This window comes from Halyomorpha halys, unplaced genomic scaffold, assembly GCF_000696795.3.
Source record: "Halyomorpha halys isolate HHAL.00 unplaced genomic scaffold, Hhal_1.1 Scaffold164.1, whole genome shotgun sequence".
Taxonomy (NCBI): domain Eukaryota; kingdom Metazoa; phylum Arthropoda; class Insecta; order Hemiptera; family Pentatomidae; genus Halyomorpha; species Halyomorpha halys.
In genome coordinates, this window is record NW_027108420.1 from 840,840 (window position 1) to 858,419 (window position 17,580).

Genomic DNA, 17,580 nt, shown 5'->3' on the forward strand with positions numbered 1-17,580 from the left:
AATACACATATATATTTCATATTAATTGCTTATAAAATCTTTTAAAAAATTAATTCCCAGGGGGCGCTAAGTAATATTTTTCCTGGAAAGAGGGCGGTAGGACAAAAAATCAGATATATTCAACTTAATAAATAATAGCAATAACAAAGGTAGGCAAACTGTCCTTTCGAAATTTCATAGAATATAACTGATTAACATTTGACTGTAAGGAATAAACCAATGCCACCCAGACAGGTAAAAAAAATGAGTATACGTCTTTTATCCAGAAAAAGTTTTGCTCAAAATTTTTTAAAGAATGATACTTTCCTTAAAGATTTAGACAATAAAAACAATTGTTAATCTTTCCTAGCATAAGTAAATTCCCTAAGAAAACACTACTAAGTATTAATATGTTTATAATAATTATATTTATACCGATAAAACAATGGATTACAAATACGATCTTCATATGTTTATTGATAAAATCATGTGATTTCACTCTGCATGTATACTCACTTTATTTACTGTAGAAATGAAAAGATCAGATTTTCTCAATTAGTGGCACATCTGACAAAAAAAGTTTTTGATTGTATTTTCAAATACAAGAGTTTCAAAGACAAACCACTGGTCGTTTCTTTGTTAACTGTGGTCCGTTTATAGACTGACCCAAACCTAGCAGGATTTTCAAAAACGACTAAAGCCTATGGCACTATTTATGTACTATCCCTTACGTTTTTCGCCATAATAACCATTTTGGGCTGAAAAAATTCGCGGCACCCTTGTATAGCTTAAAAAATGTCCCCACAATTATCCTTAGTGCGGTGGAGTAAGTAGGAACATAGGAAAAAACAGAGAAAAGCAATCAATGAAGAAAAAAATTTTTTTTCGCTTGAGACCACCTAAAGTGTCGCGTCACCCACTTCAGGAATCACTGATCGATAGAATACGTCAAATACAAATTTTTTTTTGATAAAAAATAATTTTTTTTTTTCAGATATTCCACTATTCACGTTAATAAATTCACAATATAAGTTGTCAATTTTTCGTAAATTTTATTACTTGTATTATTGTTATTAAAAAAAAGAAAGAGAAATGTATACGTATGTAGTATACATACGTATACAGAGTAAACTCCCCAAACTGGACTTATATTCCAACTGCCTAAATCCGTTTGTTTAAATAGATGGAGATACCTATTTTTATAAACACACACAAATGATAAATATTTTAGCTCTGAATCTTGAAGACTTTTAAAGACAATTATAATACTAATTGTCAACATTTATTCGTCCTAATTCAATATCCTAAAGACTTATTACAAAATATTTTTAAACTTAAATTAAAAAAGTCTTTTACAACAGGCTCAGACCCTAAACGGCACAAACATCAATAAAAAATTTTCTGATTTTTAAAAATATAAATTAATAATGAAATACTTTAAATAAACTTGTGAAATGTTTGCCCACAAATAATTAAAAATATGTTACAAAAATAATTACAACAGAGAAAAAAATTTAAAATAATTTACCGTGAGATATAAATATCGCAGTGTTTTGTTTTTTAATTTGTTTCATTTCATGATCTATATTTTAAAAAAATAAATAAATATTATAATTACCTAAAGGTCAAAAACGTAAACTAAAAATACAATGTTTTTAATACATATATTTATTCTCTTGTTGAACGATTTGGGGATACCTTGTCCTCTTTAGCAAATAATTCACTGATGGTTTTAAAAAAAAAAAAGTACATTCTGTTAATATTATCAGTATAATAATAAATTCTAATTTTTATAACAAAAAATTTTATTTGATCAATAATTTCTGCTCTAAAGGAATATTTGAATAGAATCCTAGTTATATTGAGAAGCATAAAACCATTAAAATGGCTTTACTGATTTACTGATTATTAGTAACAAATTCTTAATTATATGCAAATTATGAAGAAACCGGTTAGGGTTGCGATAACGAAAATTAGTCAACAACTATTCATTTTCCGACTTTTCATCGCACTTGGTGAAGCTTCATCAAGGTTAAACAGATACAAAAACAACTAAGAATATAATAATCATATAGTTTTAACCCTAAACTGCACGTCGATTTCGACTATTACAGCACTTACTTAGACAAACGGTCTAAACGTCCAACACATTACAAAAGCCTGATCTACATGACTGTAATAAGGCCAATCTGGACATACGGAGTTGAGCTTTGGGGCTCCACTAAACCTGCGAATTCCTCTCGTATCCAATCCTTACAATCTAAAATTCTTCCTAAAATCCTCAATGCTCCTTACTTTATCACAAATAAAATCATACATAAAGACCTTAATGTTCCCTATGTAACCGATCTAGCCCGAACCAGATATCACTCCTTCCATTATAAACTCTCTAACCACTCAAACCCCCTAGTTTCTAATCTTCCATCCTCTTCCATTCCTGACAATCCTCCGAGGCGCCTGAAAAGAAGATGGTCACGAGACCAGCTAATGTAAAATGTCATTAGAGTGCTACCAATGGGTAGTTTCTCTACACGACTGTAACACTCCAATTTAACTTAGATCAGATTTACTAAATGTATTATAATGTATAGTTGTAAATAGCAATAAATAAATAAATTTAATTTACTTTTTTGTATCTTATTATCTTACTATGTTAATATATTTTTATCTTTTTGGACATGATGAAGCTCTACAATGTGGGCTGAAACGTCGGCAAACAAATAGTTGTTAACTATTTTTTGTTTTCTTTTGACCGCAGCCTTAACTATATTAATAATTTGAAATAATACGGTCAATCATTTATATTTATAATATTCGATATATGTTATTAAGTATCAACTTACGACTTACATCGCTCCGTGCTGTCGAACCCATTCCTGCCAGGCTCTAAAAATCATACCAAAATATAAGTTGCCTATTGAGGAAGTTTAAATAAAAAAGATGTGTTGTATAAAAATGGTATTAAGAGCTCAATACAAAATATATTATGTTGATAATTAACAACTTACTACTTACAATGCTTCATGATATTTTAGCTGTTCCGCCCAAGAACTAAAAATAATATATATTTTATTTCTTAATAATTTAATAATAAAAAGATGACTTTAAAATATTTTTGAACTTACTAAAACCAATCCTCGCATTGAACATAAAGTGGGGCACTGAACCGTTCGTCAAGAGGGCCAATTGGCATATCAGTCACTATCCTTATACACAACTGAACCATCGCACACAACTGAATCGCTAAGGTTGCATCCTAATAGATTAATATTAATCCACTATATCATAATAATAAACAATCTTTATCAATATCGCATGGAATACAAGAGTTGTGGACCATATTTTTCACTATTTATATTTATTTTAATCATTTTTTCATCCTGATATATTAGTACAAGAGCCGGGAAGAAAAAAAGGCAGTTATCTCACCCCAATTTTTTATTACTTTAATAATGTATAATTACTAGTCAAAATTGATGAGCCTTTCAAGTATAGGTAGATGGATTAAAAAATGGCGGCTGTATCAAAACCTTAAAAAAACATTGAGTTTTCATTCGGAGCTCTATATCTTAAAAACTACCAACAACACTACAAAATCTAAGAGAACATTATTTAAAGAAGAGTAAATTTAGTGAACTATTAGCCCTAAAAGTGTTCTCGAGATATAGCTTTTTAAAAAGCACAGTTTCTTAAAAATCTACTGAAAGATTAGTGGTTAGTTAATTTATTTTGAAAAATTTATATCTCAAAAACCATTTGACGTACAGATGTCTATTAGCACTCAAATTAAAGCTATTTTAATGAGCTATAAAGTAGTAAATGATGTTTATCTTTGTAGCAGTAATAGTTTACATGAAATTTGCTAAAATAAATTAATTTATAGTTGTTCGTATAAAATGTTGGATTTTTGAAAAAATATATCTCTAGATCCATAAGACGCACATATGTCTGCCAGCACTCAAAATAAAGGAAATTTAACTTACTATATAGTAGTTTACGACACTTATCTTCTTAGGGATAGTAGTTTTTATGATATTCACATATGAATATAAATTTGGCAAATGAAAATTTGTCCGAACAGCCATAAATCAATTTATTTTAGCTAATTTCATGTAAACTATTAACCCTACAAAGATAAATTCCATAAACTACTTAATAGCTCATTAAACTACCTTTAATTTGAGTGCTAATAGACATCTGTACGTCAAATGGTTTTTGAGATATAAATTTTTTAAAATAAATTCACTAACTACTGATCTTTTAGTACGTCCCATACAACATTTTTATAAAAAGTTGCTTTTTAAAAAGCTGTATCTCGAAAAGAATTAACCTAAATAACTCTATTAGGGCTCATGTTTTAGCAAATTTACTCTTCTCTAAATGACGTTAAGTTTTCTTGTGTTGTTCCTATTTTTTAAGATATAGAGCTCCGAATGAAAAATTAGTTTTTTCTATTGCTTTAAAATAGCCGCCATTTTTTATTCCCCCTGCAAAAAAGTACTTAGCAGACTCATCTATGTTGACTATTAATTATACATAGTTTTCATTAAAGTAATCAAAAATTGGGGTGAGATAACTTCCTTTTTTCTCCTCTTGGTCTCTTGTACTATATCCATCGGCCCCTTACTGAATTAATCTATATTTATAAAAGTGAATGGTCGAATCTTTGTTTACAATAAACTTTTGAATTACTAGACTGATTTGCGTGCTGTAGTTTTTAAAAATATTCCCTTTCACCACAAGAAAAATTAATGATAATGAAATCCTCGAATTCTCAAGTAGAAAAAAAGTTATTTTTTTTCATAGTTATTGTACACTAATAGGTCCGTCTATTTCCGAATAATAAGAAAAAATATCACTGATTTCATTGAACTACATATTCATAAAAAAAAAAAAAAAAAAAAAAATGTGCCTTAGGGTAATGTAGGTCACCATTTTTTTCTTTTTTTTAAACATTTCATATTAATTTTTAGCGTCGTCTCAAACTGCCAATGATTTTCAAAAAAAGAAAAGATTTTCAAACATTTTGTTTTATATCTCCAGTCCTAATTTGTTGAATTAAACCCGGTTTGTGCAGTTTATAGAACCCTAAACCACTGCCAAATTTGGTGTTGATTGGTTGAGTAGTGTTAAAGTTATTTCTATTTTAGGGCGAAAATTTTGGGCTTAAAAATTTTATTTTACGATTTTTTTTTTTAAATTCTTATTGAAGGGCTTCTTGAGGTGCTAAAAACGAATATACCATAAAAGTATTATATTTTTATACATCAACACAAAACGGCACTAATTAAAAAAATATTAAATTAACCTAAAGTTCAGGAATAAAATATATGAGATTAAAACCAGATATTCGGAGATTTGGCGATATATTTATTTTTTATATTTAAAAAAATGTCTACTTTAAAATCAGTAGATCTCTTGTATCAAAAAAATAAAAGAAAATCACTACCAATTACTTGGTAAATAAAATATAAAATTAATTTATACATAATCATTCTGGATCTCACCGTCACGACCTTGACCAGTAAATAAAGAATATAGCGAAAAGGAGGAAATCTACGATAAATGCATCCCTTTCCTCAAGAAGTTCCGTGAGGGCTTCGGAGAACGAGACTTCTACGTGAGAGGCCTCTGGTTCGGAGCCCGTGGAACGATACCCAGCACAACTAGGAGCTTCATGGAGGAACTCGGGGTCGAGGATGTGGCTAGGATGACAGAAAATACAATACTCGACTCCCTGGGAATCATCCACCACCACATGCATGGAAATTATTGAGTAATGTAGTCATCCAGGGGAAGCATAACATGCATACATTCCATATCTTATTTGTTACTTTATTATTTTTGTATATATTTTTAATATCTTAATATTTATTCTATATTTATTTTATATTAATTTTAACATAGTTTGTTGATTTTTTTTTTTTCATTTGAATTTGTTACTTAAATATATATTTACTCATATCTCTATCACTATTTTATCCATTATTCTGTTAAAGACACATCGAGTTGAAGGCAAAGTATGAAAGGGAAAAAGAAGGGAAGGAAAAGAAAAAAAGTTAGAAAGGGGAAAGGATAGAAAAGAAGGAAAGAAAAAAATCACGAAAAAGAGAAAAAGAAAAAAGGGGGAAAAAGTCATGTTTAATGTTATACATTGCCAATGTTTATAATTATTGTTTTATTATTGTATACTTGTCTAGGCTTATTTATCATATGATTAAAAATATTGTCTGATTAGACTAAAATAAGTACGCTGTGTGACTAGCAGTCCAATGAAGTTGGCCAGAACAACTTTGTATTTTAATAAAGTTTTTCCTCCCTTAATAAAATCAATTGTATCCAAATTAAAGCCTCAAAACATTCTTTGTTTCCTCAAAAGCCCAACAAGGACAATCTTAGATACCAATTTACATTCACATAAATTACAGGAATATCAGCTTTGTTTCTTAAAAAATATATTATCACACTTTCATAGGTCAGTCGTTCCGAATTTTTTCATTATAGTACTAACATTGAAGCACAGTGATGATTATGTTTAAAACCTACTCTTACTTCTTAATCATTGGAGAAGTTTGTTGGGGGGTGCAGTCAGCAAAGAACAACATAAATAAACAAAGCCATATTTATTTATTTTATCCCGACGTTTCGACCTGAGTTTCAGGTCTTCATCAGGGTTTATGGCGTAGAAGGTAGGCCTAAAACTCGAGTTGTATCTCCAATCATTAATCTACGGTTAACTATCTACACCAACTACTCTTATTTCATTTAGTATATGCACGACAATATCATAGAAAATTAAATTGCCTCAAAGAATGAGAAAAAAAAATCACCAAAATCAGACCAATATTAACGATGCACAGCGAAGTTAACTGCTCTAGCATTTCACCACACTTCGATATATCAGTCGGTCTGACTAATATACAAATTTAATTTTCGTTCCTTATCGCATAGATTAGTTTAATTTATGTTAATAAATCATAATAATAAAGTATACGTAAATGTTTAATTGTAACTAAATGCAATAATTTATAACTAACAACTGTGTTCATTAAATCCATACACATTCTCAAATATAGCAATTACGAAACATTGCCGGGTCAGCTAGTCTATATATATATAAAAGGGAATGGTCGAATTTTTGTCTTTAAAGTAACAAATAACAAACAACAAATATCTTATTGAACAAATTATTGATGTTCTCGTTTAATCCTTCGCTCTTATAATTAAATATTAACGGTCTGCAGTGCCTTCAAACTCTCATTAACATTTCCGTCCTCGCAAGTCACTAACAATAAAACACACTTACTATAATTAACCGGTGCATATTTGGCAAGTTTCCAATAGACATATCAATTTCCAGGTCAGGTTATTTATGTGAACATATTAGGGCTTGACAGTTCAAGGCGAAAAGTAACGCGATTAACGAATATAAAAAGGTGAAACATTAGGAGTATTCATGATCTTTAGTTTAACTCATGATAAATTGAGAAATATTTCCTTCTTTTGCCATGTTAAAACTATATAACATATAACATGGTTAAGAGTATTTTAATAGGTTTGTTAAATGGAGAATGACGTTACACAACAGACCAGCTGACCTGGTAACCAGTTTGTTTGTTGTGTCAGGTTACTTGCTTGTAATTTATGTATTGATTTTGTGTTAGTATTGTTTTGGATGTTTTAAAAACTAATAAAGCAATGGATGACAATAATAATAATGTAATGATAGTTGCCGTTTAGAACATCTTCATTCTCTTCCTCACAGGTTAGAAGATCAACAAGGCATTCAGTGTACAAACTTTCACTTTTCACTCACTTACGCATGTTTCAATAAATTACTTTAATCAAAACTTCGAAGTAAACAATAACAAGAAGTTTTGTAAGGAAAAGTTATAAAACAACTTATGCATTTAACATTTAACATGACTTTAAATAGGGCTACTCACAATCCTATACTTCTAACATTTAGCATGGTAAACATTTTAAATTTAACACATCATGAATACCCCTACTGTAGATTTTTTAAAGATAACTAAGAGCGAGTATTGTATGAAAAACCAGGATGATCGATATTGTATTTGATTACCAATCATAATTCAACTTAGCTTAGAATGTAAAAAAAGACATCACGGGGACGCAAATGAAGTAAGAGTGCGAGACTTCAATCATTGATTAATAACCTTATTATTTAAAGCAACTAATGAGATTAGTTACATCGGCTTTATAAAAGAAAAACTCTGTTCCAACCAGCTTAAACACTAAGTTCAGAACCGTTTCTGACGGTCGAAAGAATCCCAGAGTCCGAGCGTACGTAGTACACTAATTCTGTATCAGTTACATGTAGTACAAGAGCCCAAGAGGAGAAAAAAGGCAGTTATGTTATCCAATTTTTGATTAATTTAATAAAAACTATGTATAATCACTAGTTATAATTGATGAGTCTTCCAAGTATACGTAGGAGGTATAAAAACTGGCGGCAGTTTCAAATCGTAAAAAAAAAAAAAATTCGGAGCTTTATATCTTTAAAATTACTAATAACACTAGAAAACCTATGTGGACATTATTTAAAGTAGATTAAATATGCTAAAATATGAACCCTATTGAAGCTATTTACGTTCAATAGTTCTCGAGATATAGCTTTTTAAAAAGCAACATGTCATAAAAAATGCACTGAAAAATCCAAAGTTAGTGAATTTATTTTGAGGAACCTATATCTCAAAAATCATTCGACGTACAGATATCTATAAGCACTCAAATTAAAGCTAGTTTAATGTACTATGAAGTTTATAAGTATAACGTTTAACTTCGTAAGAATAGTAAGTTTAATAATGTTTGACAAAATATATTCACAAAATTTCAATTTCTTTTTGTTTGGATAACACCTTTGATTTTTTAAAAAATATATCCCTGGATCCAAAAGACGTACATACGCCAGCACTCAAAATAGAGGTAATTTAATTTACAATAAAGTAATTTATGACACGAATCTATGTATGGGTAGTAGCTTTTACGATATTCGCATATAAATTTTGCACATGAAATTGTGGACAAACAACTATAAATCAATTTATTTTAGCAAATATCACGAAAACTACTACTTCTGCGAGTATTAATGTCATTACCTACTTTATAGTTCATTTAATTAGCTTTGATTTGAGTGCTGGTAGACATTTGTACGTAATAAAGTTTTTGAGATATAGATTTATCAAAATAAATTCACTAACTTCTGATTTTTCGTTGCATTTTCTATTAAATGTTGTTTTTAAAAATCTATATCTCGGGAACTATTGAACGTAGATAGCTCTATTAGGGCTCATATTTTATAAAATTTACTCTACTTTATATGATGTTCTCTTAGGTTGTCTAGTGTTGTTAGTTTTAAAGATATAGAGCTCCTAATGAAAAAGTAATGTTTTTAAGGTGTTTAAACAGCCACCATTTTTGAATCCCCCTACCTATGCTTGGCAGACTCATCAATTTCTCCTCTTGGGATCTTGTACTACTAGTCCAGGATTTATTGTTAGAACAAAGCTATATTACATACTACTACTAATCGTAAGACTTGCGTTTATACACGGTTTTATTTTTCTTACACTTCAATTTTATTTACAAAATAACGTTACGATTGATAAATCTATCTTTATAAATATATATAAATCAATAGATAAAATCTATTGTGGCATATATTTCGTTTTCTTTCTTGCCGATAGTATTATATATCTTTTACACATTTCACTACGTTGATTGAAATGTTTTCACTATTTATACTTTTTAATCATTACTTAAATATTTCATTATGTTAATTTCAATTACTCATAATTTAAATTTTTTTTTCTCACTTTCCATTATGTTTATTTCTTTATTTACATGTACACTGATTTTTTATTATTTGTTTTGTATGATTCTTTCTAGTACAATATTATATTTTATAGTCATGAGAGATAGTTGACCGTGGATGACTTATACGAGGAGAAAATGGTTTGGGGGTGCGGTCAAAATAAAACACAAATAAGTTGAAGTAACTTGTTTAATCGTGCCTATGTATATTTATAAATTCTGACCGAAACGTTAGCATGATTAAATAAGTTACTTCAACTTATTTGTGCTATATTTTGATCGCATCCCCCAACCATCTTCTCCTCGTATTATATTTTATCTTCGATTAGTATCAACTACTATCTTTTTTATTTAGTGTTATTAATCGAAACATCGGCACAAATAAATAAACTTTAATTATATTATTTCAAAATTTTTTGAGACAAGGTAATTATTTATTAAATAAATCAAAAATTAGTATCCAATTCTGTCTCAACACTTTATTTTTCAATACTCCAACGTTTCGGCCATTCTAGCCATCTTCAAGGACATCTAAATATTTAACAGCTAATATTATATCTTCATTTTTAACACTTACAACAACATCATTATTCACTATATAATATAACATACCTTCCTCATCTCTTCCTCACATTAATTTAAAGTTTCTTTTGCAGGCTATTCTGCCCAGGTCATTTTCTTTATTATAAGTTAGAAACCTATTCCAACAGTCAATTATTAAAGAGTCATATTTATTATTAATAAGCTTACTAAGCTTAAGTCTAGTTACCTATTTATTTAAAATTTAAAATCATTAACATTTAATTTTCCTCTATAAGGTTATCAACAATTAAATACACCACCATATAACAAACCATTTATAACCTCCCACTCACACAGGTCTGCCTTGTTTTAAAATTAATATATTTTTTTATTTTAAATTGCATTTTTGTCTCAATTTGGTATTTATTCTAATTCTCAAAATTCCATTATTAAATTTAATTGTAACAGTAACAAATTTCTCCATCATTTTTATAAATTTATTTTGCTTAAAATCTATGCATAATGTTGGTTTAAATTCTTAGTATGTTTTAAAATTAACTTTGTAAGTGATGTTCTCTGTTATATAAATTGACTCAAGTATTTTTCTTTTGTATAAATTGTTTTCTTTATGTAAAATTATGGTGTTATCAAAATCAAAATTATGTTGATTTTTGGCTGTATGCTGTACTAAGCAAATGTTGGGGAATAGAATATATCAACACAAAAATGATACAAGAAATAAAGAAAAGGATCCAAATAAAACAGCACTTGTATGAAAATGACCTGGGCAGAATAGCCTGCAAAAGAAACTTTAAATTAATGTGAGGAAGAGATTGTATTGAAGGTATGTTATATTATATAGCGAATAATGATGTTGTAAGTGTTAAAAATGAAGATATAATATTAGCTGTTAAATATTTAGATGTCCTTGAAGATGGCTAGAATGGCCGAAACATTGGACTAGTGAAAAATAAAGTGTTGAGACAGATTTCGATACTAATTTTTGATTTATTTAATAAATAAATAAGCTTGTTTGTTCATCTTTTCTGACCGCACCCCTCGGCCATTTTCTCCTCACGTCGAAAACAATTCGTATTATTGAAGAGGTTCCAATCAGCTGATTTCATCTATACATAATACATTATGTTCATAGCAATACATCATTCGATTCTGTCTGACATCAACATGAGCTGTCAAGGCTCCTAGATATGGGACGCCTTCATTAGAAAGCCGAAAGTCCATCGCAGATACGATAATGGATGTTCTGAGAATTCGCAGTTCTCATCTATTGAGAAAAGATAAATTCTGTAACCCGCGAAACGAGGCCGACTTACTGCCTATTAATAGTTTGTTTAAAGGAAACCTTCCCGTTTGGTGTAAAAAGATGTCCTGCCTTGTTTCTATATGTTTGTTTACACTGCAACAGTTTGTAAGAGAGAGCGAGTTGGCTTGAATTCAGAAGCAAGAACCCATCAGTAAATAGTTCTTTAAATAAATTGCCTTAGGGAAGTGCTGCTTGTTTTGACCCCAATAAAAAGAACAAACTATTTTTTACTTTCACAAACTATGGAGTATATAGTTGGGAGAAGTATTGAGATCATGAAAAACTTCGAATGCGAGTTTTTGACGGAAAAAAACGTTTTTGATTCCAAATAATCAAGTTTTGCAAAATGGTTTGTGCAATTAGCCTCCCTCAAAAAAGAAAATTCATACGAAACTGAAATTTCAATTTTTTTTTAAATAATTTATTTATTGTTATTTACAACAAGTAAATTTGCTGTAGGTGACATAGTGACATGATACAAACATGTAGAGAATCTATCCACTGATAGAACTCCAATAACATTTCAAGAGGAGAAGATCTCGAGCCCATCTTCTTTTCAGACGCCTAGGAGGATTATTAGGTACTGAAGGAGAAGCCAGGTTAGAAACAAGTGGATTTGGGTGGTTGAGTTTATCATGGAAGGAATAGTATCTGGTTCTGGCCAAATCGGCAACATATGGAACATTGAGGTCCTGATGGATGACTTGATTTGTGACAAAGTAAGAAGCATTAATTTTACGAAGGAATTTGGACTGTAAGGATTGGATTCGGGAGGAATTTGATGGTTTAGTGGAGCCCCAAAGCTCAACTCCGTATGTCCAGATAGGCCTTATTATAGTCATGCACATCAGTATTTTGTAATGGATTGGAAGTTTAGACCGTTTGTCTAGTAAATGTTGCAATATTCGGAATCGACGAGCAGTTTCTTGTCTATTTAGTCTTGTATGAGGATTCCATGTCAGTCGTTTGTCGAGATGTAGTCCTATGGAACGGATCTGTTCGACAGCAATAAGAGGGGTATTATTAAAGGATACTGTAGGGCAAGAAGTCATGGGTTTACGACGAAGGGTAAATGTAATTTGATGGGATTTATTAGAATTAATTTTAATCCTCCAGTTTTGGCACCATTCTTCAAGATTGGTGATGTGGGATTGGAGGGTTTGGGATACAATGTAAGGATCATTGTTCACTGACAATAGATATGTATCTCAAGATGAGAATAAAGAATATAAATTTTGTTCCTTCCGAAAATACAGCAGTTAATAATAGACAATGAAACCTAGTCGCACATTTACACTCTTTTACCTCTGAGTTCATCTAATTCTTATTTTTATATGGTTGAGACACATATGCACGAAAACTGTTGATATCAATAATTTTTTTTTTTAGTTATTTTTGAAAAAAATATTCTCCTAACATAGTATATGCTAATTTGGAGGTTATTATTTTACTATAACTGACCCATTAATTATACTGTAGCGATAAATATATAGCTCTAATATTCAGAAAAAAAAAATTCGAAGAATAAATCACGCAATATAAACATTTCTTTAATATTTGCAAAACAAAACATAAGTTATTGCAATATCAAAGGAAACTAGCTATGGTTGATTTTATATTTTCAGGGTGTTGAATACACCCATCTTCAATGAGAAAAACAAGAAAGGACCCTTTTTTGTTAGGAACGGTTAGGTTCAGAAGCGGTTATGAAACGTGTTCACAATTAACTGACGGCTCCAGGCGTCTGGTACATAACTACACTCCTTTGATTTATTTTTTCCCAATGCGCCTTTAAAGCCTACCAAGGAATTTAATGGACATAGAACAACATAAATATAAATAAAATAAACGGAAGATGGTCCGAGTGCAATCAAAGAAAAACTCAATTACTTATTGTTATGAAAAAAAGATCGTACTTTTTAAAAAGGTATATCACGGGAAGTATTAAACCTAAATAGCTCTATTAGGGCTCATATTTTAGCAATTTATTTAATATTTACTCTTCTTTATATGATGTTCTCTTAGATTTTTAGTGTTGTTATTTTTAAAGATATACAGTTCCGAATGAAAAATTAATTTTTATTTAATTTTGAAACAGTCGCCATTTTTTACTCCCCTATCTACGAGGGAGGTCTGAAAAGTTTCCGACCTAACAAAAATAAAAGATATTTTTTTCTGATTTTTTTTTTTATTTTTCAACATCTCCTTGTAACTCTATACAGTTATCCCAGCGATGCTCCCATCTCTGTAACCGTCCAAAAACTACTCGGCGTTTTTCTCTGCAAAATAAGTGTTCACGAAGGTGATTGCCTCTTCATTTGATTTGACGAAAATCTCTTTTCTCCGAGCGCAATTTTTAGATGAGGGTACAAAAAGAAGTGGCTTGGGGCTAGATCTGTTGAGTAAGGCGGATGGCCAAGCATTTCCTTAACCGTAATTCGTGGATTTTTGCCATGGCAACCGCTGAGGTGCGTTGTCTTGGGGGAACAGAATTTTCTTTTTCTGTAAATGTGGCCGTTTTTCCGCAAGTTCTGCCTTCAGCTTGTCAAGTAATGATGCGTAGTATGCTCCTGTAATGTTTTTTCCTTTTTCAAGATAGTCGATTAAAATAACTCCATGACTATCCCAAAAAAAAGTTTTTGCTTTTTTTGGAGCCAGTCCCCCCCTTTGCAGTCCACTGTCTGGACTGTATTTTTGTTTCAGGCGTATAACGGTGTATAGAAGTTTCATCTATAGTAATTCATTGGCACCAAAATTTGGATTTATTACGCCTAAACTGCGCCAACAGAGCGCTGAAAATTATCATATGAACACATTTTTGGTCTAAGATGAGTATGAGTACAAGTGAAGAACACTAATATGTGGTACTTAAATAATTTTATAAATGTTTCGGCCTGAATTTTAGAACTCCTTCAGGGCCAAGTTCAAATAAGACTACTATTTTATTGTTAATATAACAAGAAAAATATAAAATAATAAAAAAAAGAAAATTATACAAGTAAATGTATGTAAATAATAATAATTTTACAAAAAAATTATAAAATATATATTTATATCGTTTTCTTTCTCACTTTTCTCATAATTTTAATTTATATTATTTACAAATCACCGCTTTGCTTCAATGTTAGGATATTATATATAGGATCTTTATCTTGTGTTAAAGGTATTCCATAAAATGTGCCATAGACTGGAATTTATTTATAACAACCATAATAGCTTTAGGAAAGTCTGTAGGGCATCTTAGTAAAGAAAATGACCACAGACAGGAGAACTATTAATTTTTTTTTTTTTTCGTTAGTTAGTTTTTTGTATTGATTTGTTAATATGATGAGAAGGAAAAAACTTCCATCTAGAACACAATACTATTCTATATATTTTTTACCACGTTTCGGGTTCAACCTATATTCATGTACTTGTATCCTCATTTTGTCAATTACATCTATTTCTATCTTGAAATATTGTCATGTATACACATATAATTTAAGATTTAATACATAAAATTATTTAAATATTTACGTAGTAAATTTTAAATTATATGTTTAAACATGACAATATTTCAAAATAGAAATAGATGTAATTGACAAAATGATGATACAAGAACATGATATAGGGTGAACCCGAAATGAGGTTGAAAAAACATAGAATAGTATTGTGTTCTAGATCGAAGGCTTTTCCATCTCATTGTATTAACTAACAAAAGAAAATCCAAAAAAATGGTTAAGGCAATAAAAAATGGGCTTTAAATTCTTAGAGTAGAATGCAAAATATAAACAAATCAAGAAATTATAAAAATTAAATAATATTAAATCAAAATGTAACTTCTTATGGTAAGAACTTGTAAAATAATACACAATTGACAAAAAAAAAAAAATGTTAACGTCTATTTTCGCAAATGAATAATAAGAACAGCCATTTAATCTGAAGTAAATGATAAAATAATTGTAGTAGTAATAGTACTGATGAATGTGTAAAAAAAAAAAAATTAAATCAAAATGAAATAAAATATTCAATCAATTTACAAATTTTGGTTGAAAACAATATTAATTTCATTTCTTTTGGGTCTGTATGGATAGGAAGTAAAGGAATTGATGGGATTTGAAAATGGGAAGGGTAATGTAGCAACAAATGACAGTAGTGATGGAATTCTATGGAGAAGAGGAGCTGATAACGAAAGATTCATCAAAAGCCACAGTTCGGTGGGTACTAATAAAGATCTTATATTCAGGCCAAAACATTGGTATAATAAAATAAGCATCACTTAGTAGAGTTCTTCATTTCTGACCATAGTGTCATCCCCCCCCACCCATCTTTTTCTTAAAAAAAAAATCCATCTTAACAGTAATCCAATAATTTATTAACTTACAGCAATCAAAAAGTAATGCTTTCTAATTAATATAAATCACGATATTACAAAATTAAATTAGTTTTATTTACTAATGTTTATATCTATATAATAATTAACACTCTAAATATTTTATCAACACCATATTCTTTACTGATTTATTTGAATTGAGCAATAAAACAAAAAAAAAATATTTATTCGTATTTAACGGACTAACTAATATTACCATCACGTATTTAGTAATTTTCCAATCATCTTGAGGGAAGTCCAAGGAAGCAGTCAATAACAATAACAAGTCAGCAATAAGATAGAATTAAAATGACCTCGTTGATTTTACATAGGGAGACGGAGACAACAGGGAGAACAAATATATTTCACAATAGCGTTTAAGCCCCTTAAATTCATTTTAATCTTTAAGCATAAAATATATATTTATGAAGATATGAGAAATGCTTCATACATACTTACTTTTTATAAACCATATCAAATGAATAATAGAAACTTCTTTTTTTTTCTGTTTTTAGATGCAGACTATTTTATATCACAACTCGAGTGGAAAAGAGGCCTTCACTGGTAATTTAAAACAAAAAGAAGTTCACCGTGCTATAACACTACACCCAGTTAAACAACATAAGCATCTCTACCGTATTCACAATTACATGCAAGTATGAACAAATTAAAATATAATATATTTGAAAATTATTATCGGTGAAATAAAGTTAAATATCAGGTTATACAATAATACTCCTTCAACTATTTGTTATATAACATTTGTTTAGAACATCTACTTGCTTAGAAATCGGATTAGACATTAAATAATTAGAGGAATATCAAAATCTAATGAAATTCATCCAATTTAAATTTTAAGAATTACAAATATGTATTTTAATAGTAGAAGTAACTTTTTTTTTCTTTTAAAGGAAAAAACCCTTCTCACTTCTATTTATTTAATCTTTGAAAATCGTCCATTAACTAATCAATTCTTAAATATTTTATGTTTCACATCAGCTCTTCAAGAAATTTGTCTTGATTTTTAAACTCTGTACATTTTTTTATTCCTGAAACTAATAGTAGTCTTCTATCAATTTGCTTCTTCCCTTCCCGTTTCTGCATATTAATCTGTTAAATTGGACTGCACATTCACAGTCTAATATGCAGGAGAGGGACTAGTAGATAGAAGTATACGAATAGTTTCAGGGATAAAAGAATGACAAATTTTAAAAGTCAAGATAAATCTCTTACAGAGGATATAAAATTAAGATTGGACTAGGTAATGGACAGATGTCCGCAACATTGTCTGAAGATTAAATAAAGAGATAGAAGTAATGGTTTTCTGTTTCCATATAATGAAAACAAAGAGTTTACAATATTTTAAACCTTAATGAACATAATATATTTGAAACAATGAAAATTGAAAATAATTATTACACAGCCAGGAAACTAAAAATTGAATGAAGTGAATAATGACAAATCTCTAACCATCAGATACATCATTAGAATAACCAAAATTACATTGATAAATGATTCAATAGGCCTTGTCTCTTACAAAATATGTTGAGCCAAATTTTTTCTATCA

At 29.5% G+C, this 17,580-nt stretch overlaps 2 protein-coding genes across 10 annotated transcripts in view; one reads left to right on the top strand and one right to left on the bottom strand.

Moving 5' to 3' along the window:
• Hrb27C (Heterogeneous nuclear ribonucleoprotein at 27C) overlaps window positions 1-3,220 on the bottom strand; it is a 181,879-nt gene extending 178,659 nt beyond the window's left edge. For all 8 annotated transcript variants that reach the window (XM_067046738.1, XM_024361987.2, XM_024361966.2 and 5 more), the window contains exons 1-3: window positions 3,105-3,220; window positions 2,995-3,030; window positions 2,830-2,865 (exon numbers count right to left, since the gene is read on the bottom strand). In XM_067046738.1, coding sequence (XP_066902839.1) covers window positions 2,830-2,865; window positions 2,995-3,030; window positions 3,105-3,205 — 173 coding nt within the window. In that variant the 5' untranslated portion in view covers window positions 3,206-3,220. The remainder of the gene's footprint in view (window positions 1-2,829; window positions 2,866-2,994; window positions 3,031-3,104) is intronic.
• Window positions 1-17,580, top strand: part of Chsy (Chondroitin sulfate synthase) — a 149,294-nt gene that overhangs the window by 121,382 nt on the left and 10,332 nt on the right. For both annotated transcript variants that reach the window (XM_024361943.2, XM_014417642.3), the window contains one exon: window positions 16,529-16,669. In XM_024361943.2, the coding sequence (XP_024217711.1) occupies window positions 16,529-16,669 (141 nt within the window). The remainder of the gene's footprint in view (window positions 1-16,528; window positions 16,670-17,580) is intronic.